Genomic DNA, 21,604 nt, shown 5'->3' with positions numbered 1-21,604 from the left:
TTGTAGAATGGAAAAATTGCAGCATGGAAGCGTACTTGAAAAATCTGCAGGGATTGTGTGATACAATCATCTCGGCATGGAGTAAAATTTCAAAGGATTGTTTCATATTGTCAAATCTGTGGCATGAAAAACCGGGGATGTTTTGAGAGCAAAGACTCCACCCAGTATAATAGAGTGCTCCTTAAAAAAGTACTGTGCATTTGTACAACATTAAAAATGTAATGAATAAAATAATATAATAAGGTTATTCTTGATTGGAGCACAACCTCTTTCCTTAAAGCATTCTCAAAGTCCTTTCCTATATTAGTTGTTTAATTGTTTGATGTGGTACAATGTAGCACAAAAGGATCCTAATCCCCATAAGGATTCAATAACATTTGTTATTATAAATGCCACCAGTCTTCTGATAGTCATCTAATCACCTGCAACATCATTATAAGATATTTAAACAATAATCTTGCTGCTGTCTTATTCAATTCAACCTAATATTACATTTTACAACATGTCTGTGTCTGTAACACGGCTTCAACATTCATGAGAATGTTTTTTAATAACTGATGATAAACACATCACACCGTCTGTCTGCTTGAATAGGTCAGCTACACAAATCAGTTCCACTTGCATGTAATGGGCTTCATTTATCAATCTCTTTGTATAATAAATTCTGTGTAAGCCAAAGCACAATGCTGGAAAGGGATGGAAAAAACCACACAAAAAATGGCTATTATTTTGACTTACTTTTATGCCAGTTGTAAATGTTTACCATTGTAACAATAGCTACAAAAGTGAAAATCTAGGGTAGAATTACAATAAAGTTTTGTCAAGAGAAGAAGTAGAAAAATCATTTTGGGTGCCAGTCTTCTGCAAGTATTGCACAGCATTTAAAGAAGATAACTTGGCAAATGGAGTTGATTTATAAGCCAGCTTTCAGTCCGCAAAACGTTCTACCAATCTTTAAACATTCTTTCCTTTTATGAGAGTGACATGTGCTTAATCTTCTGTCAACTGAGGCATTTGTTTGTAGCTTACAGCTATGCACAGACAGACCAGCCGTTTATTTGGCAGTATTTTGAATGCAGTAATTGGAAGATTAGTTTTATTTGTCGTAATTTATGAATTTGTGTTGGCTTGCCTATATTTTTAATTAATGGCAATAATATATAACTACTGAGTTTCACAGAATGTTCTTGGTGGAATTATTAGTCCCTGACTGCATGACCTTGCAAGTGAATATGTTTTTGATAAAGTCTAGAAATTTGCCCTGGATAAGTGTGTCTGCCAATATTATAATATATCAAAGATTATAATTGTTAATCACAATAAATCACATGATTGTCTTATGATTGATTGCACATTTTTAGCTGTGCTAAATGAACCTCAAATGAATACTTTTTAAGTATTTATTACTCTAATCAGCATGAGCATAGACAAATATCTGTGCTTTATGCAAATGTATGTTTACTATTAGTGAAACCAAACTCAACATTGAGCATAAAGACAAAATATTATTCTCAATGTTTTAAAATAACAGATAATCTGTTCAACACACCCAAAAATATTAATATCAAAATAATTTTTATTAGTATTTTATGTACAATTATTGTCCCTAATGTATGTGAAACAAATAACCTGCACCATTGAAAAGGGTTGTGGCTGGTGCTGGGGAGACAAGAGGGAGGAGAGGAGGAGGGCTAATGCTTATCGCTTGTAAAGTTAGATTTTAATTTTAAAAAGCATCCGTAACGCATGTTACTCGCAATCCAAGGTTCCACTGTATGCAAATCAAGACACCAAACAAAACCTTTTCTATGTTTCCACTCAAATGGTTTTAACTGCCAGATCTGTGCATCATGAGGGATTTTGGTGCTTGATTTTGATTCATATCAGTAAAACAATTGTTTATTGATTAAAAAAGTTTTTTTGCTGGAGTTTATAATTTTTATATATGTATATAAATATATATATATTTTTTTTTTTTTACATATATTTATAATTTTATAAAAAAAAAAAGAAAGAAATGCTTTAATAAAATTTGTGCCATTCAAATTAATTTGCATTAACATGTTATTAATGCATTAATTTTCACAGCACTATATATATATATATATATATATATATATATATATATATATATATATATATATATATATATATATATATATATATATATATATATATATATATAAACAGGGACGTGTAGAAATGCCTAGTCATTTTGAGTCACATATTAAAGTTACTTTGCTACTTCACTGACATTTGTTTCTTTAAGTATCCATATTTTATCACAGTATTGTCATTTTCTTCAACATATTTAAATGTGTAAAATCTTTTTAATAAATATATATTAAAACAAACATGTTCTGCTCTTATTTGACTTAAATACATACATTGGGTTTAATGAGAATCTGTTGAGAGACCACAACACAGTTTTCACAAGAGTTTGTGTGGAGTAGGGGTTCACATTGCGTGCTTGTAACAATGGAAAACGCTCTCCTTGAATCATTTATTACAATAAAGTTCATAAAAAAGATCTCTTAATACTTATGTTCAAACGTGAAAAGAGTGCGTTTACTTTTATTGGTGTAATGTTTAAGCAGGTTAAACTAGCATAAGGACAGCAAACAGGTAACAAGCAGTGTTTCATGACCTGCATTTGCATATAGGAAAATTACAGGTTCTTCCATTTTATGCTGCAATAATATTTACCTATCATATTCACAGATCTAACTCAGATGTCACAGTTTGCATTGTGGCAAACAACTTTTGCTTTGACTGACCAATAAGTTTGAGAAATCAATGTAAAATACTACAAATACTAGAAAGAATACTTTAACAATCGAAATTAGGCTTTGCATGTACAATCTATCTGATACACTTACCATACTGGTATACAGTTACTGACTGTGAGTGTGTGTGTGTGTGTGTGTGTGTGTGTGTGTGTGGTTGTGCTTATATACAATAATGTTTCCGAGGAAGGGAAACTGTGGTCAGTTGCTCTGCTTACACAGCTGGTAAGCATCATTCAGTAAATACACTGTGCATTTATACATTATAGACTGGGAATATGTACATCATCCTTCCAAGCATATGTTGAATTGATTGCGTACAAAAGTCATTCTTAATCTAATCATTACCCTGTGACTTTGCTCTATTACATTTTGATCTTGATGTATTAATGGTGATACCAATAGATAAATCATTGCTATGTTTCTTTCTTATCATAAGTTTTCACTGACAGCATTATGATGCCATGCAGTGCAGTGATGCTGTAGGCAGCATTTGATTTAACCAGCTACTTCATCAATACGATACTTTTCCTCATGCTAGATCACCGTTGCACTGTTGCCAGAGCCTCCAGACCCACCTCTGAGAAGCTTGGAGATACTGAGAAAGTTCGATGTAAGCAAACACATTTTTTTCCACTATGAGGCCATAAGTGATTAGTGAATGGAATATACAGAGCACGTGGATCCCAGTGGATGTTCGGAAAATGTGGACAAAGTGATGATCCTAGTTCATACATCTGGTGTCACCCTGTGGCAGACAACACACACTGCAGCCTGTTATCAATCATCAACGCTTTCTAGTAGATAGGATGTAAAATCCCTTACAACCATGCTTTTCTTTGCTAGTAATGACAAGACCAATCATACATTTAATATTTCAGTTCCATTAACATTAACAAATTATAAACCTCTGCATAAATAAATTATAAGTAATGTATTAACTGAAATTGACGTACTGCACACCTGCCTGAAATAATGCTTTTTCAGAACATGACCACAAATCTAACTAAACTGGCACAAATGAAATAATAGCATCTAAATGGAGCAGTTGTTCAGTAGATTATCTGAACTTTTGGCAGACACCTTGTCCAGACCCATGTGCTCTTTTCCTCCTGCCTGGCTCCATTCTCAGCATTCTTCTACCGATATACCCCATGTCCCTCCTCTACATAGACCAAACAATCTCACAAATCCTGCCTTAAAAACGTAATACCTGCATGGCCCCTCTAATAAACTCATTTCTAATCCATCCTCATTACTCCAAATGAAAATCTGAACATCTTCAGCTCTGCTACCTCCAGCTCCACCACTACTCAATGCCACTGTCTCTAAACTATACAACATCGCAGGTCTCACCACAGTCCTATAAACCTTCCCTTTCACTTTCGCAGATACTCTTCTATCACACATCACTCCTGCTGTCACTCTTCTCCACCCACTCCACCCTGCCTGCACTCTTTTCTTCACTTCTCTAACACTCTCTCCATTACTTTGCACTGTTTACTCGAGGTATTTAAACAATGTTTTTTCCACTTCCAAACTGCAAACATATTTAATAAGGTATTTCTTTATATTAGTCATTGCATGCTTAATTAAAAGCAGTGAACTATGGATTTGTTTATAAGTCCAAACAAAGAATAAAATCTTTATAAATTCTAGTTTCTTCTGGTAAATTAGTAAAGGTTGTTCTACATTAAATAATGCCCATTAAGAGAAATTTAACGTAAAGCTAGACCCTTTACAACACGTCTACCTCGAGTTCCATGCTGGTCTTGTGAAATCAAATGAATTTAGAGAATGCTTTTGATGGCAGGGTTTGAGTTGAGGACTATCTGTTGAGAAGAGCACTGCTAATGAACCCACTGCTTTTGCATGCTCTTATCAGAGAAAAGTGAAGCAGAGCTAGTCTTATCTGTGTGTTTATACACACTCGCTCTCTGGCTTGTTTCTTGCTGCAGACATGAGAAAAAAGACATGCCAAGCATCGCCCAGGCTTCAGTCGACGGAGAAGACGGCAGTGCAGCACACACACTAGACTTGAGTTTCTCACACATGGTAAGTCTGCTCCCATTATGCGTCCTTCTGCTGTGATGCAAGGTATATATATATATATATATATATTTAATGAACAGAGTAGACTTGATAAAACCTGTATTATCAGTACTTGTTTCCTGTTGGAACTAATGGACTTTCAGGTCCCACCTTTTTATTTCATGTACGTTCGATAACTAGTCTGCTTGTAAACGAGATGGATAACAGCATGAGGAATGGCATAAGCTTTGCAGAGCTTTATATATTTGTCTGGCAAATATGGTGTTCCTCTCTGTGACCAGTCAGCAGTGGGGTTATTATTCCATCTATGGCCTTTTGTTTGCACACTAATGGAAAAAATACTATTATCTTTCAGTAAGATTATTTGCTTTTCCACTGCTGGCTGAGACACAATCCATCATTCAGCAGTCGAAATGACACTGTTAATGTGAATGAATACAGGCTAAAAGGTAATGTTATCAGCTTTCATGCCACACTAAACCTTTAAACCTGTAACCAATTGAGTATCCTGAATCATGCACTTGTTATTGTCTGTGTTTAATTATGTATTTGCAGTGTGTGTATTACTACTAACACATTTTATAGCTACAGTAGCATTTCCAGTATGAGTGGAGAAAGCTTGGGGACATGTGTGCTGGTTATTCTGCTGGGATTAATGGTACTAGAGTCAGCTTATGGTCAGCACATAACAGAGGAGCCCTGCTCTGTTCAAATCCTCGTTCCAGGACTTAAAGGTACACCATAAATGTTAAAACATGACCAGCACCGTGAATACAGTTTTCAGTTTGTTTTTTAAGGCTAAAATTCTATTATTATTCTATTATATACTTCTAGGATGGTAATGTTTGTGGATAATGTCAGTAGCTTTGGGAAAAAGTGTCACTAGATCTGAAGTACTCTAATGTGTTTTTCAGGGGAAATAGGGGAGAAGGGGGAGAAAGGGGCGCCTGGGAGACCTGGCAGAGTGGGGCCACCTGGAGAGATGGGTACTGTATGATTTACTGTTAGTGAAAATGTCAAATGTATGCAAATCATTGAAAAACAAGTGCATATAAGGATTACAGTTAGTAAAAGAACTTGAGTCCACCCAGAGACTAAATGCAATTCGACCCAGTAGACCATGTGACCAGAGGATTCTGCTGGCTTCCATGACATTTAGGGAGTGCACAACTGCAGAATGTTCAATGAGTTCAAAAGGTCACTGTACTGCAAAGGCTCGAATGCAGTAATGATGACAAATGTTTACCAGAGCCTTAAATGAAGATTAAGTGATTATTCAGTGAAAAATGGGGGATAAGATATTCATAGCATTTTAGACACAATTAATCTTATCAGAAGTTTTATGCTGGCATTTTGATGATGAAATACTTTACTTATCTTTTAGGACCTCCTGGACTTAAAGGACAAAAAGGTATCATGGGACGCTATGGAAAAATGGGCCCCTCTGGATTTAAAGGTGGGGATGACTAGCAAATTTAAAGAGTGGTTCGTTTTAAATACATTTGAACGTCTTAAATGCTTATAACCTGTTTATAGGTTTAAAAGGTGATATGGGAGATCCAGGTCCCAAAGGTGAAAATGGAGACCCAGGTAAAAAAACCAGACAGGATAATGATTGTAATTTATTGAATTACATCAGCCTGAATTTTCTGATGTGGCTTCGGATGTGTTGCACCAGGACTCCCCTGTGAGTGCGGTCCCTTGCGAAAGATGATTGGTGAAATGGATAATCACGTGGCGCAGTTAACCAGTGAACTGAAGTTCATTAAAAAAGGTATGCCCTTGCACTAAACCCGAGAGCAAAGCTTTATATACTGTATAGAGTCATTTCTAAGATATTATACAGAGTACACAAGTCAAACTCTCTGCTTTGATACAACTACAAAAAAGCACTGCTTTAAAAAACTCACACTCATTTAATAATTAAAAGGATTTCATTGCTATAGGAACAATTATTAATATTAGAGAATTGTATCAAAAAAGCATGAAGTTAATTTCGATTCATGCATGTATGATGCCCATGCAGACCAAATTGTAATTACAGTTTTTATTTCAGAGTAAAAATTTATTTCTCGTTAATGAAAGAGAGGTGTTTTTTTTGTAATAACAAAATGCAGTTTTTTCTTTGAATGGCATCGATTGCATCCATAGATAGTCTTCACATATTTACAAATTACATTCAAATGTCAAGTTTTATTTTCATCAGTTTTGACTAAATAAATCAGTGACTGTTCGGACTTTCCTTGCACAATGTATTTCTGTATATACTGGGAGTTTGATTACAGAAATACCAGTGCTCACTTTTCAGCACTGCCCTCCCCTGCAGCTGTTGCTGGCATTAAAGAGATGGACAGTAAAGTGTACCTGCTGGTGAAGGAGGAGAAGCGTTACAGAGATGCTGAGATCTACTGCCAAGGCAGAGGTGGACACCTGGCTATGCCTAAAGATTCCGGTGCAAACAGAGCCATTGCTGGCTACATAACAGAAGCTGGCCTTAGCAGAGTGTACATCGGCATCAATGACCTAGAGCACGAGGGACATTTTATTTACGTGGACCGCTCGCCTATGAGCACCTTCACTAAATGGAGGGAAGGAGAGCCCAATAACGCTTATGAAGACGAGGATTGTGTGGAGCTAGTCTCTTCGGGGGAGTGGGTAGATGTGGCCTGCTCTTTAACCATGTACTTCGTGTGCGAGTTTGACAAAGACCCAATCTGAGCAACTCTACTCTGGAAAGTAGTGGGTTTTTTTAGTGAGTGTGATTTTTCTGAGCTGCCAATAAAGACTCATTCTGATATGGCTATGCTTCACATACAGTGACTAAGAGGGGTGCTACATCGCTGTTTCTTTTCTAGTAGTCTAATAGTGCGCAGACTTGTTATATTAAAAATGTAACATATGTACAAGATGTTTTTGGGGGTGGTGGCGTCTATGATTGCACTTATAGAATTTACAATACTTCCCATATTTCTGATTTGTTATGAACTTTATAGATTGCTCTTTATTATGTACGACTTTGCATTTGTATATAGTAAGCCATAAATAAAACTATCAGTTGTTAAAATATCTCGGACATGCACTTTACTATGCTGCCCTCTAGCGGCCTACTAGCAGCAGCAGCAGCAACAACAACAACAACAACAGCAGCTTTAGCAACAGACACAGTGTTTGTAAATTTTTAAAACACTAGTTTGATGACTATATCACATTTAAAAGGAATTGCCACATTTTATTCACATTTACAACTGATAAGATTTGTGTGTTTTAAATATCCCTTTCCACATTCAGTCCCCATTTCCTGGTTTTATAACCTCCACTCTTCTTTTGGAGTTTGGATGCAGAGATTTGTGTTCATTCATGCACATGGTTATTAGTAAAGTCAGGTATCCTGATGTAGGTTAAGGAGGTCTGTGATACAGTCTGTGTTCAGTTGGGTTGAATTCAGAGTTCAATAGCAGGCCACGCAAGATCTTCCAGTCCAACCCATGTCAACCAAATGTTCATGGAGCTCGCTTTGTGCTGGAACAGGTTTTGGTTCTCCTAGTTAGAAGTGAAGGGAAAATGTAATGCTACTGTAATCCAAGACGTGGTAACAGTTTGGGGAAGAACAACATACAGTGAATCTTTAATGAAAACTCAAGGAAAATTCTTTCAGGTTCCCCTAGTTTACCTGTATCTTTTTCAAATAGCTAAACATGCTGGTATGTGGCTTGGCTGTAGTAAACTGGCTCTAGGTGGGAAGGAGTGTGTGAGTGTGTGAGTGTGTGTGTGTGTGTGTGTGTGTGCATGCATGCATGAACTGATACCTGGTAAAGGTTCAATTTCTATTCATGTAGTAGAATAATGACCACTGATATAAATTCTCATCATCACATTCGTCAGACATCAGCGTTTTTTTTTTTTCTATAGAAATAAAGTACATGTAGATAAGCTGCTCCAGGCTTTATAAATGGTACATCTAGAATAGTCTTGCGTGTATAAGGTTGGCATATAAAGTCAGAGCTACAGATTATTTCATTTTCAGGAGAGCATTAAACACAGCTTATCTCATTGGAATCCAAAGGCAGATGGAGGTTTGACACATTTCCTGCTCACCTCGTTCCACTTACCAATTAATTACCAGGCTTAGTAGAAGTGTTGGAGCAAGAAAATCATCAGATTGTGCCAAAATCGAGTCCTCCCAGAGAGGAATTGATAGTCTCTGGTTCGTTACTTCAAGGCATAGAGATAAGAGTATTCTGTAGCATATCACAAAACCTGCTGAGCAAATGAGTTACATTACGTTCATTTCCAACATGTATCAGGTATTAAAAGATGTCTGATAATTAGCACTTTGATATGTGAGGTGTCATAGCAACAATACAAAGAAGTCAAATAGTGGATGTTTCAATCATCAATCCCAAAAGCTGGAAAATGTTTCAAGATTTTTTTCAATAGTCACAGCATCATATATCAAACAAGGACAAGCTGCATCATATAGTGGTCTAAAAAAAACAGATACTTTACCGACAGTTACAAAATTCCAAAGAATTACAAAACACCTCTATAATTCTCTAAAAACAGCATATTCTGAGTTCACCAAGCTGGAATTCTGCCATTTTGAAAATTTTTTATTACAAAGCAAGTGAAAAAAATCTGAACACAAGCAATGAAAAAGTACTATGGGCTTCCTGAAGAAATGATTTTATTTTAAAATGCATTCAATCCACAATGTCTACTGTAAACTGTTAAATGTATTGGGAGATCCATCTCATGTATGTCATTTTGTCATGTGATTACATTTAATTTGTGTAAAACTGATAACAATTAATGTACTTTTATATACATACAATATTTCTATATATTTCCAAAATAGATACTGCTTGAACGCCAGCATTAAATCAAGAGCGTTGCATTGGAGACTTAATTACCAGATTTAAACATTATTGGTTGTTTACAGGAAGTTCTAGAGCTCAGACTGTAAAGCAGGTATTAACCTAGTACACGTTCAGGACATTCAAAATATAGTGACAATCAAGAAGAATTAAAGCTATTCTGAAGGGAAAGTGCGGCGTGCGTATTGTTAATTATTAACACAGTTAATTATAATTAACATTGCATTTAATGCATTTTTTATTATCAATATCTGTTATTAGTAATCTCGTAAAGTATTATGCTATTATACAGTGTAAAAGCAATCTTAGACCCACATCAAATATATACATTTTAATTAATTAATAACATGCCATAGAAACTCAAAGGTTTATGGCACAGTTAATTATGCATTTCATTACTAGGAGTTAGATTGAAATGAATTACACCTACTGAAATTTTGCATACGGTTTGTGAGAAAGTCAATGTCAATTGATATTTATAATATAATTATTTAAAAGCTTTTAATATTGTTTTAAAATGAACTGTAAGGAAATAAATACAATGTTTAACTCTTTTTTTTTTATTACTTATTATTATTATTAATTGCCCTAGTTAGTTAATTTTATATATATATCTATATATCTATATATCTATCTATATATATATATATATATATATATATATATATATATATATATATATATATATATATATATATATATATACACACATATACACACATATACACATACATACATACATACATACATACACACACACACACACACACACACACACACACACACACACACACACACACACACACACACACACACACACACACACAGACCAGGCATAACATTAAAACATTATGAACGGTGAAGTGAATACCACTGATTATCTCTTCATCTAGGCATGATATTATTTATTGTAGATAATATTATATATTATTTATGCTGCATATATTAGGCCGCAAGTGAACATACTGTCCTCAAAGCTGATGTGTTAAAAGCGGAAAAAATCATAAGGATTTGAGCGAGTTTGACAAGGGCCAAATTGTAATGGCTAGACGACAGGGTGAAAGCATCTCCAAATGTTAATGAAATATAAAATGATTTCTTGAGGAAAAAAAGATAAAATGATTGGATGATCATTGCTCCCTTGGTATCAGGCCAGAAAATTCATAAATGGTGATACTTCTTTCTCACAAATCGAGCAGTGACTCACTTTTATTTTTAAAGCTGTCTGAATGCATTAACTCTAAAGTTTGAAGCTGTCTTCAGAACAGTGCCTGAAAAAGTACATCGAGTTGTGTGTTTAGGACAGGTGGTACACAGGAAGAGACACAGTGAAGAAAGAACAAAAAAGGTTAACAAAAGCTTAATTAAGCCTATTACTATTTATAAAACAGCACTGCTAGTGTATTTCTCAGTAGCTTGACTTTTGCACAGTAAATAATATAACAAGGTCCCATTATTGGCATAAGAATGTAGCACAACTGAAACTACTTTTACAAATTCTAACTAACACACACACACACACACACACACACACACACACACACACACACACACACACACACACAGCCAGTACTGTCTTTGATTATATATACACTATTTTTTTTTAATAACTTTTTTATGTATTAGATAAAATATATTTTTTTATTATTTTCTTTATTTTATTTCTATTCACTATTTTTGGAAAATTCTGTAATGTTATAGATTTGTGATGAACAAAAACTTTCATTTTTTAAAACTCTCAACTAAATTTGAGTAATTTTTCTGCCAATGATCTCTATATTCCTAATATATTGTTATATTTTCTATTATAGATCTTCCCTGCATGTTGTATTGTGTGGGGCTGTGATGTGACTATCATGTTTTTATTTTGATTTGAATTTTGAGTTCAAATTTGAGTTGAAGTTCAAGAAAGTAAATAAATAATCCACTGCATTGGCGTTTCATTACACCTGTGAATGTATTTCACATGCAATCACTACTAATGACATCTCAGCAACTGAAATATATTTTGTTTCCTCTGCATAATCACCTGACACCTTTGTCACTGATTGCTGCATGAAGCTAGACTCTGACCTTCAAAGAAAAAATCAGCCTCAGCCTTGCTTCTTCATACCACTGGCATTGTTATACTCCAACATTCTATAGTGTCCACAAAAAAATATCTATAGGCTGATGCCTTTTTAAATTCGAAAGACTTGCAGAGTTAGCCTTGCTAGTTCATTTATGCTCTGCTTCCCCTGGGTATGACCTTAAGTAAAGCTTGCTTTAAGTTAAATCAACAATGTTAGATGTTCAAATGTTTAATATAGCTCCTGTAAAATCAGCTAAAACCATCAAAACCACTGAACCGCTAAACCCCAGGAGTTTATAACATCTTTTTCTTTTGGATAGCTGCTGGCAAATAGAACACAGACACCATGAAGAAAGAAAAACGAAACTTGTAAAGAGATTACAGAATAGTGCAGGGGGCACAATAATGCTCTCCTAAACTTAACTCGAGAACAGCAACAACAAAAACAGGTATTACTATTTTATTGGTAACTTTGTGTTCTTTTAAAATTGCATCATCCTATTAGGGGAAATGCGCTGATTTCCAAAGGAGCTGCAGTGTTTCAGGGTCTTTCATTGAAGCCTTGCAGCATTATGATTTTTTGTATAAAATGTAAACATAACAGATTACAGAACCAGGTAGCCATAACAGTGTTTCAATATGATTTGGTTTGTCAGAGCGCCATTATACAAAGATTCATAACACGCATTCATAAATGACTCGCTTTTTCAGATCAATATGCTCCTGTAAATGAATTACAGTGCTGTGTGTGACTGTCACAGAGCTCAACTGACTTTATGCCTAAGAGTAGCTCAGAAGAAAGAACACGTCTATTGACAACGCTGTGTAGCCTCAAGTTTAAAAATTGTCAGCTGTTTATAATATTGAACATAATGAAAGTATTGCTTATCGTCTGTTTTTTACATAATGAAATGCGGTCTGCAGTAGTGCATCACCTGTTGTTCTCTTATGAAGTTGTAAAGACATTAGTTGTCTTGGTGCTTTTCCTCTTTCACGTTTCAGAGTTTCATTTTATGAATTTGCTCCTGAGTTTACGTGAAATCGTTAATTAAGCATGGGATTATTCTCTCTGTAATTATGATTGATTCTGCATGAAGGTTTTTTATGTCTTTATAGCTGCTTATTGCCTGAACCACAAATATCCAAGCTTTGCCCATTAAAGATTTAAAGTTGCAGAAATATGTCAAAACTCTAAATGAATGACAGCTCAATATGTCCAACGGATGCTCAGCAGGGAGCTGTTCATTTTGTCGCCATCACAGATGCGACCTGAAGTTCACAGCAAAATAATTGTCCTGGCACACTGGAGGAAACACATTAATGAGTTGTGCACCATCAAGCAAGTTTTAATTTCAGTGTCTCCCTGTTGGAATGTTTTAATGGCAAAACCTAAGGCAAAACAGAAGTGTAGTTCTTGAAAAAAAAAAAAAAAAAAAAAAAAAGCTTAGAAAAATGGTATTCTTAGTATGTGTCATAATGAACCAGAATTAGATTGGTATTATTGATGGAGACTTCAAAGCACTTTGCAAGTCAATCTGGATAAAGACTCTGCCAAATGCCCTAAATGTAAATGTAGTGCTTGTGTGGTGATGGTTATAATTATTCATGCTGTACTTTCTATCAAGGGATGCTTTGCTTTCGGTTAGTGTGAAGTTTATCATGTTTATCAAGTCATTTTTATTGATGTTCATAATTTCTAACTGACTTTGGAAAAAAAAATATATACTTGGCAGCTGAGAATGTGTACTTACTGCGGATTTCATGCTGATGCTGTACCCAAGTAGGATGTATAGGTTTTATGATCACCTGAGGATTTAAAAGGAAAAGTGTCTTATAGCACAGGGAAATCTCTTGCAGGTTGAGCACAAGCAGCATCATGGTGCTGTAGGGGCATGGAGAATTATTTACCTGTCTTATACAAACAGAAACATAATCCTAGATCTCAGTCATGTTTAAGGGATGTCTATTAAAAGTGATATGCAGAATAATTGTAACCCTATTTGTAACCCAAAAGGTTACAATTTTATATTTTTTAACGTAACTCAGAAAACCTGGATTCCGGCAGTTGAATGGTGAATTGGCCGGTAGTATTCTTCTACTTAAACCAGTCTCTTATTGCAATAAAAAAACCCCAATGAATGAAACACCAGAGTACAAATTCAAATTAGTAAATTAACAAACCATATTTATTTTTTTCTATTCTGGAGTTTTACTGTTATTTTAGTTTTGCTGTGGTTTAAACAAAAATGTATGAAACCAGTAAACAACTGTAGAGTGTGAAATATTTAGAAAATAAAATACTGGTATCAAAATGGTATAAAAAGTAAAGTTAAAGACCTCAAAACATATAAAGAGATAAAAAATAAAAAAAACAATATAACAAAAGCCCAAGTGCACAATATTACACAGTCTATCAGAAAAAACTCAGTCCTGTATGCAATTTATACGAACCATCAACCCAGTCACATACACTAGTAGTGGTTTCGTTGGGGCCCAGTTGGTGCACATTCACAGTGTGACGGGTTAAAGAAATCCTCTTAAGCACAAACTTGGAAAACAATCACTTACATCCATCCAAGGAAACCAAGATGAACCGCGAACAGAATCAACTCACTGTTAGCGTAGTGAATAATTCCCTCAGCGTGGAGAGTCAGGACGATTCAAGCACCGTGTAACCCTGCGATCTTTCCAGCAACAACAACGCAACAATTCCAGTTGTCCAACTGGATCCCGTCTGCATTCACTGTTCACACACGTTGCTAATGCAATAGCTGCTAGGCCTTGATTACACGTGATGGCGGAGATGGTGGCTTATGAACAGTCAGTGACATTAAATAAACTTGAACTTCAAAAAGAAAATCAAACGATATAAACGGTTAAGTTAAAAGTTCTGTTACACTTTGGGGCGTAATATTTCAAAGAATATACTCGGTCTCCAAAAGATGTTACCCTCTGTCTCATGTAGCAAACACAGCCTGCACGCAGTCTCTTCATGCCATGTGCGCTGCTCCTCTCACCAGTAAAACTGAAACTTGAAGGGTTCCAGGGTTTCTCAATCCTGGTTTTTGGGTACCACTGCATTGTGCATGCATTGTTGGTGTAAATATTCCTTCATATGTATTGAATTCAACTCATTGCTAATGAACAAGTTTAATGAAGTGTGTGAGTCAGAGGATGGAAAACAGAACCTGGATTAAGATGTGGCATTAAGCCATATTTTTTCCCACCAAACTAGTTTGTTGTTACAAAGAGGTTAAAAATGTGTTCATGATATAGCATAATATAGCAAAGTCTTACAACATGCTATATTAAATAACCAGAATAAAATTAGTTTTCTAGAGCATTATCAATGAGTATACTGTTTCCTCAATGCTGCACTCTCATTTACTAAGGAATGGTGTTTGAAGAGGTTACTGGAAGCCATGATCAATACAATAGACATTGACATGAAGCAGCTGTACAGAACTCCAAATGCAGCTTTAGATGTCTAAAAAGCAAGCAAAAGGTGAGATTCGCAAGGAAAATCTCCCGGAGATGCCATAAGCAAAAAACATTTGAAGGAACCAGGCAGGTAGATATGCACTTTAATATGAAAGGAAAGCTCGTAACATAAAATCTACAACTTTTACAGGACCAAAATAAACAAGAAATACTCAAATGGCTCCAAACATTTTAGTGATTCTGCTTGGTACATGCTAAGAAAAAGTATACTGTCAGTTTGCTACAATCTAACGTAGGATGCATCCAACTTCCTTTTACCCTTTTACTTGAAAGAAAAGGCATACGTTGACAAGAATTCTGTTCATGCGTATGGAGCATCAGTTAGATGAAAGACGTATTGCTTCCACAGAATCTCAGTAATATCTCCAATCTGTCCAATCCCTGGCAGTAGGACTTACAGACAGGGAGATTCCCTTCATCAATCACTGTCTCTAGGAGGCATTGAGTTCCTCTCAGCTCCATCTCGATCAGGCGGTCCCAAAGCTCCAAGCATGCACCACTTGATCAAGTGCAACCAGGCTTTCGGGCTGAGCACTCTTGTCAAGGGAGCGCACTGAATCCCTCCTTCACTCCCACACAATGAGGATAAATTGGTTTGTGATAGAGTTGTGGGTGTAAGTATGCACTCTGTGCTTTAGGACAGTCTGCACAAAAATAAGACCTCACAAACAGGAGTTTGGAGAAATAGTGCTCTCTCAGCAGTGTGTGGTTTGAGACTACTTCATAGAGCGATGTGTGACATCTGTTTATTCTAAGCATGAAAAATGAAGGCATCGTGTGTGCCATTTGATGCAATGGCGAGAAAGCCCTTGTGGTCGCTTCATAGGTGTAGCTCTCTAATAGACTTCTCATGCATCATCAACTTGATTGAGAAGAGGAAATAATTTGGAGAAAGTGGCAAATTATCTTTGGTAGGATGAAGATGGAAGAGCCATCAAAGTCTCATTAAACTGTCATTAAGCGCAATGGTTTGGCTGCATTATCTTTCTGCGTTTACCTGCATTCATTCAGAATAGAAAAGACATTCACTGTTTAATGAATTGTAATTTTAAGCTTATTCTTTATTCTAATGAGTGGGTAACATTGCCACCTTACACTTCTAGTTTAAGCTTGAGCTTGGATTACTGTCTCTGTGCTCTGGGGTTGTTCTTAGGTGTCAATGAGTGTGTGATTATGTGTGTGTATGTATGCATGGTACACTGATGTGTTCTTGTGTCCCATCCACTGTTTTCCTAATAAATACCCTCTCATCCCTCATTTAATCTACTTGAGGAAATTGAACACTATAGAATTTTAACATTTCTAATCATATAATTACACTGCACGTCCAAGAGTGACTATTTGATGTCACTGTTTCTGAATGCAATTTAATTGTAAGATCTACACATTAGACATGAAGAAACTGTCTCAGATTGAAATGCATACGATATTAAGATACTGCGATAGTATGTCCCAGTTCATTCCCGTGTTCGTTACAGCCCCCTGTACCTACTGGCATTGCTTTGGCATCCACTAGAGGGAGACAATGTCTCAGGTGTTGTTTGTCCTGTCTGTCCCTACTAAATGACACCTTCGGTGCATTTCTCCCTTCCTCCAGCCCCTTACATCATCCAATGATGTCATGTTCCCAGAGAGATATTTGAGCTGTTATCAACAGTGTGCCACCTAGCTGTAATACTACTAAATGGATTTTCTTGCTTCTTAGTATTATGAATGCAGGTTCTTTTGCACAGCACATATGGTGTGGCTGTATAAATATGTTTATTCAGTTCTTTTACACTAAATGTTGTGTAGTGTGTAGTGGCACTGACTGAGCGAATGCACTGGGGAAGCAGATGAATGCATAAGCATAGTGTGTGCATTTTTCCATTGGCATGAGAAATTTTGGATGATTGGACTAGTGAAAGATTCACTAGAGGGGAAGGTACATATTAATCAGAGACTACATCTCTCACACATTTATAACTTCATCTTTCGTTATTTTGATAAAAGTAAAAAAATCTGAAATGAAATATTAAGATATAGCATTCAAGTGAGCATGTCCTGACCTTTTCAGACTTGTCAACACAAGCCTCCTGTTTTTTGGTAGCTGTAGGTTTAGGTTTAAGTTTGGGTGGGTTGCTGCTGATGCTCATCTGGCTGCCTCCTGCCAGGCTGGTGTGGCTAAGAAGAGTGAAGGGCTCAGTTATACAGCAGGAGAACTCTAGGGTTAGGGTTAGGGTTAGGGTTAGGGACCCCGGAGCTGCTGTTACCTGCGCTAATCCTGATCCTGCATTTTAAAAGTGATATACTGGATTTAGAGCAGCATTACAATAAGAGATTTCGGACATGGTTTTGAGGGGTAAAGAATGTGTTCTTAAAAACATAAACATTGATTGCACGAGGCAATTATACAACCCCAAGTCTAAAAGAATTGGTATGCTGTGGAAATATGTACTTTAAAACAGAATGCAATGATTTGCAAATCTCATAAACACATTTTATTCACAACAGAACATAGGAAATGTACCATTTTAAGAAATAGAAATAATAAAATTTGATAGCTGCAACACTTTTAAAAAACCTTGAGACGGGGCAAGAAAAAGGCTTAAATAGTAAGTGTTACTAAACAGAAACAGCTGGAGGAACAGTTTGCAACTAATTAGGTCTACTGACAACAGGCCTGTAAGATGACTGGGTATTAAAGGTGTGTTTTAGAGCATCAGAGTGTCTCAGATGTAAAGGTGGACAAAAGTTCACCAATTTGCAAAAACATTCTCTCTACAAATTGTGGAACAATTACAGAATAATGTTCTTCAGCATAAAACTATAAAGATTGTAAATATATCATCATCAATAGTACATAAAATCATTGAATGATTCGAAGAATATGGAGAAATTGTGCGAAAAACAGTGCATTAAAAACAGATCAAATTTAATAATGAAAATCACTGCATGGGCTCAGAAACATTGTCATCATTCTCTGAGAACACAGTTTGCAGTGGCATTCACAAATACAGGTTCAAACTCTATCAAGCTAAGAAGAAGCTATATGTGAACATGATGCAGAAATGACACAGTCTTCTCTGGGCCAAAGCTAATATAAAATGGACAGAGGTAAAGTGGAAAACTGTTCTTTGGTCAGACAAATATAATTTTTTTTTGAGAGAAACAGACACTACATCGTCCAGTCTAAGATGGAGGCTTATACATGGCTTGTTATCAGCACTCAGTTCAAAGGCCTGCATCTCTGGTTGTACAGGAGTGCATTAGTGCCCATTGAATGGGCAGCTTGCACATGTGGAAAGGCACCATCCATGCTGAAACATATATACAGGTTTCAGAGCAGCAAATGCTTCCATCCAGACAAAGTATTTACAGGAATGGCCTTGCATGTTTCAGCAAGACAATGCTTACATCACAAACTGCATCTATTACATTAGTGTGGCTTCATAATAGAATGGTCTGGGTGCTGAACTGGCCTGCCTGCAGTCCAGACCTTTTATTATTTGGTGACTCATGAAATGAAAAAATATGACAAAGAAGACCAGGAATGTTGAGCTTTCCAAAACTCCAGGAACTGGTCGCCTAAGTTCCCAAATGTATAGAGACTCTTGTTAGAAGACATGATGCTACACAGTGGCAAACATTGCCTTGTCCCAACTTTTTGAGGATGTGTTGGGGCAATCAAATTTAAAATAACTTCAAATGTTTCTCAAAAATGGTACATTTTCTCAGTTTAAATGTTTGATATGCATTCTATTTTTTACTGTTTATAAAGTATGGGTTTATGAGACTAGCAAATTATTGCATCCCGCTTATTTTTTACATTTAAAGGGGGGCGGTTTTGTATGTAGTACTGTTAAATATGTTACCCAAGCAAGTTGATTTGGTTTATATTTCTCTGCTATTATTTTATTTCAGGTTTAATGTTTCTTTTTAAATATAAGAATATTAATAGTGCTACATTTAAATACCTCGAAGTTCCATTGCTCAGGGTTTCAGGGCTTCCGTGGCTCTAGATGGTTTACTTTGGTTTCTCCAGTTTACTTCTCATGTCAGAAAACATACCAGCAAATACATTAACTTCTTTGAATAGCCTCTAGGTGCATGTGTGTGTATACATATGTGAATCTGAATTGGCATGTCTGCTCGGTTTATCTAAGTAGAAACCAAATTTCCAATCAAGACATGCATTTCTGAGTTATGACCTTGTGCAGACATTACTATATCGCATTACTGAAAATAGAATGTGTGTGTGTGTATGTGTGTGTGAGAGGTCTTCCTAATCTGTGCACTTGCCCCCCTAATCAAAACAAAGCAGTGATAAAAGATGAATAAAGAACATTATTTACTGTACCACATAACATTGTGTGGTTGTGTTTAAATAGTGAAGTATAAACACCATGAAGTCTTTCTGTCGACAGGAAATCCGTTTATGATTGCCTACCTATATCCTAGTTGGCATACTATGCCTAAAATCTGTTGCATCATACAGACTGCCAAAAGTAGCTCTGCTGCTGAAGCAGAATAACTGATGCTTTGTCAGTCTGAGCCTCGCTGTGATTAGACAGTTTTGACAGAAAGACACATGCAGCCTACAGGGCTCAGACCATAGTAATCTACTTAAAAAAATAATCTTCTCTGATTCGTGTTGGATGAAAATCCATCCAAGATATTGTTCAGATAAATCTATAATCAATAAATAATAGGCTGCTCAAATGCTTATAAAACAAATGGTATCAACCTGTATATGACTTTAGTTGTGGGTTTGTGGGTTTGAAGTTTTTTTCCGTGTACACAAGCGGCTAAAAAGGTGCCTTGTGCAGTATTTGTTCAGTTCTGTTTGTTCAGGAAGTGTTTGATGAACTCTTGCTGAACTTAGATAAGCCCAATATTTCTGTTGAATTATCCATTGGGCTGTTGTTGTTTTATTTCTTTCTTGCTCAGTATTGAAAAGGGAACCAAATATTCAGTTATTCCCCAGACCCTGTGTTAGTGGGTTTGCAAACTCCACAGCCTGGAGTGCATTCTAGTGGAAGCCGAAGATCAGTGAAGTGCCCCAGAGCAGCCTCTCTATGGAGTCAACTAACAGCAGCTGAGCCGCAGAAAAAAAATAATACATTAAGTCTTCTCTTCCCCTCACTTGGGACAAAAAGAGCTCACCTTGCTACCTATGGTGGATATGCACTGCCAGTTGGAGGGAAATTGCCTTTTGTGGGAGAATTAATGCAGACATGCATCCTGCTGTCAAAGCATCATTCTCCCAATAACTCCTCTCCCTACCGAGCTCTCTCTCGCTTCCTCCATTCAAGTTCCCTACTCTTTTTCTATTCATTAATAACATTCCACTGTCTGCCTACAAATAAGTTATTCCCTACAACCGCCTCCCCTTTTAAGCCTATTTCGACTCCCTTTGTTTGATCTGGTATGATAAATAAGATGACTAGACGAATGCAGTTAGAAATTCATGGCTGCTTTTTTTCATTAATAAATGATCAGTTTGCTGAACCCTCTAGTGATTGATAGCTTGTGTGCGGCATGTATTAAAACCAGACAAATTCAATGCCGCATCAGTCACTGGAGAGCCACAAAGAATTTCAGCATGTGAAATATTGAGGTCAAAAGAAAAGAAAGAAGGAAGAAAGAGGGATAACCAGTTTTAGTTCCAAAAAGACAGTATTTTTTGGATTAGAAATGGACAAATTGTAGATGAAATCACTGCGAATAAAGCTTGTGAACTTTGGTTGATGTGTTCTTTTTTTTTAAATGTTGTACTTTTGCTGATTAATGTCCTGATGTCAAATGTAGATTTTTATATCATTTCTAGAAAAAAAAGCCAAACAGCAGGTCTGTTTTAAAATCCTCAAACTTTTTACTGCACAGTGTGAATGTGAAAGTTTAAATCCCAACTCCTCTTGCAGGAATAAAAATTAGGGTTTTATGTTGTACATTTTGGAAAAAGTGGTTCACTCTATGCGAATGTGTGTGTGTGTTTGTGAGAAAGAAGAGAAATTGAGAGAGAAAGCATTTCTTGTAGGTAGGTAGGTAAGGGTAGGGAAGGGCTCTTCCCTTGTACGTAAGGTACACATGGTGGAAATTACAGTAAATCTGATGACAGATCTCTATAGATTACTTATGTTATGTAATTAATGTGATTTTAAAATATAAACTTGTGCAAAGCTTCAAAACTTTTATATGGCACTTTTCATATCATACAATGTGACAGATGTATTATTAAAAACAGTAATAAAAGTTGATAGGATCATCATGGGGTGTGTTGGTAACAGTAGGTGCCAGGAAGGAATACACTCTGCACACAGATTCTGAAACTTATTCAC

The 21,604-nt window shown here is 36.0% G+C and overlaps 1 protein-coding gene across 5 annotated transcripts; it reads left to right on the top strand.

Moving 5' to 3' along the window:
* The first annotated feature begins 4,718 nt into the window (after positions 1–4,718).
* On the top strand, positions 4,719–7,904 carry colec11 (collectin sub-family member 11). 5 transcript variants are annotated; one of them, XM_046855888.1, is made up of 8 exons: positions 4,765–4,841; positions 5,194–5,287; positions 5,424–5,572; positions 5,753–5,824; positions 6,223–6,294; positions 6,375–6,428; positions 6,517–6,612; positions 7,147–7,904. In XM_046855888.1, the coding sequence occupies exons 3-8, from the start codon at positions 5,443–5,445 to the stop codon at positions 7,554–7,556; spliced, it is 834 nt and encodes a 277-aa protein (XP_046711844.1). In that variant the 5' UTR covers positions 4,765–4,841; positions 5,194–5,287; positions 5,424–5,442; the 3' UTR covers positions 7,557–7,904. The 5 variants fall into 5 exon arrangements, with proteins under 5 accessions (XP_046711845.1, XP_046711840.1, XP_046711844.1 ...); XM_046855889.1 differs by lacking the exon at positions 5,194–5,287 and having other exon boundaries at positions 4,719–4,841; positions 7,165–7,904; XM_046855884.1 differs by lacking the exon at positions 5,194–5,287 and having other exon boundaries at positions 4,719–4,841.
* The last annotated feature ends 13,700 nt before the right edge of the window (positions 7,905–21,604 follow it).

This window comes from Silurus meridionalis, chromosome 8, assembly GCF_014805685.1.
Source record: "Silurus meridionalis isolate SWU-2019-XX chromosome 8, ASM1480568v1, whole genome shotgun sequence".
Classification (NCBI taxonomy): Eukaryota; Metazoa; Chordata; class Actinopteri; order Siluriformes; family Siluridae; genus Silurus; species Silurus meridionalis.
Note: the sequence above shows the minus strand (reverse complement) of the source record. Positions and strands in the feature narration are given on the sequence as shown.

Bases quoted from the DNA above. Each gene is read 5' to 3' on its own strand.
- colec11 (XM_046855884.1), top strand. From the start codon at position 5,443: ATGAGTGGAGAAAGCTTGGGGACATGTGTGCTGGTTATTCTGCTGGGA. The intron at 6,295-6,374 runs GTGGGGATGACT...ACCTGTTTATAG, and splicing joins GGGCCCCTCTGGATTTAAAG to GTTTAAAAGGTGATATGGGA. The intron at 6,429-6,516 runs GTAAAAAAACCA...GTGTTGCACCAG, and splicing joins AGGTGAAAATGGAGACCCAG to GACTCCCCTGTGAGTGCGGT.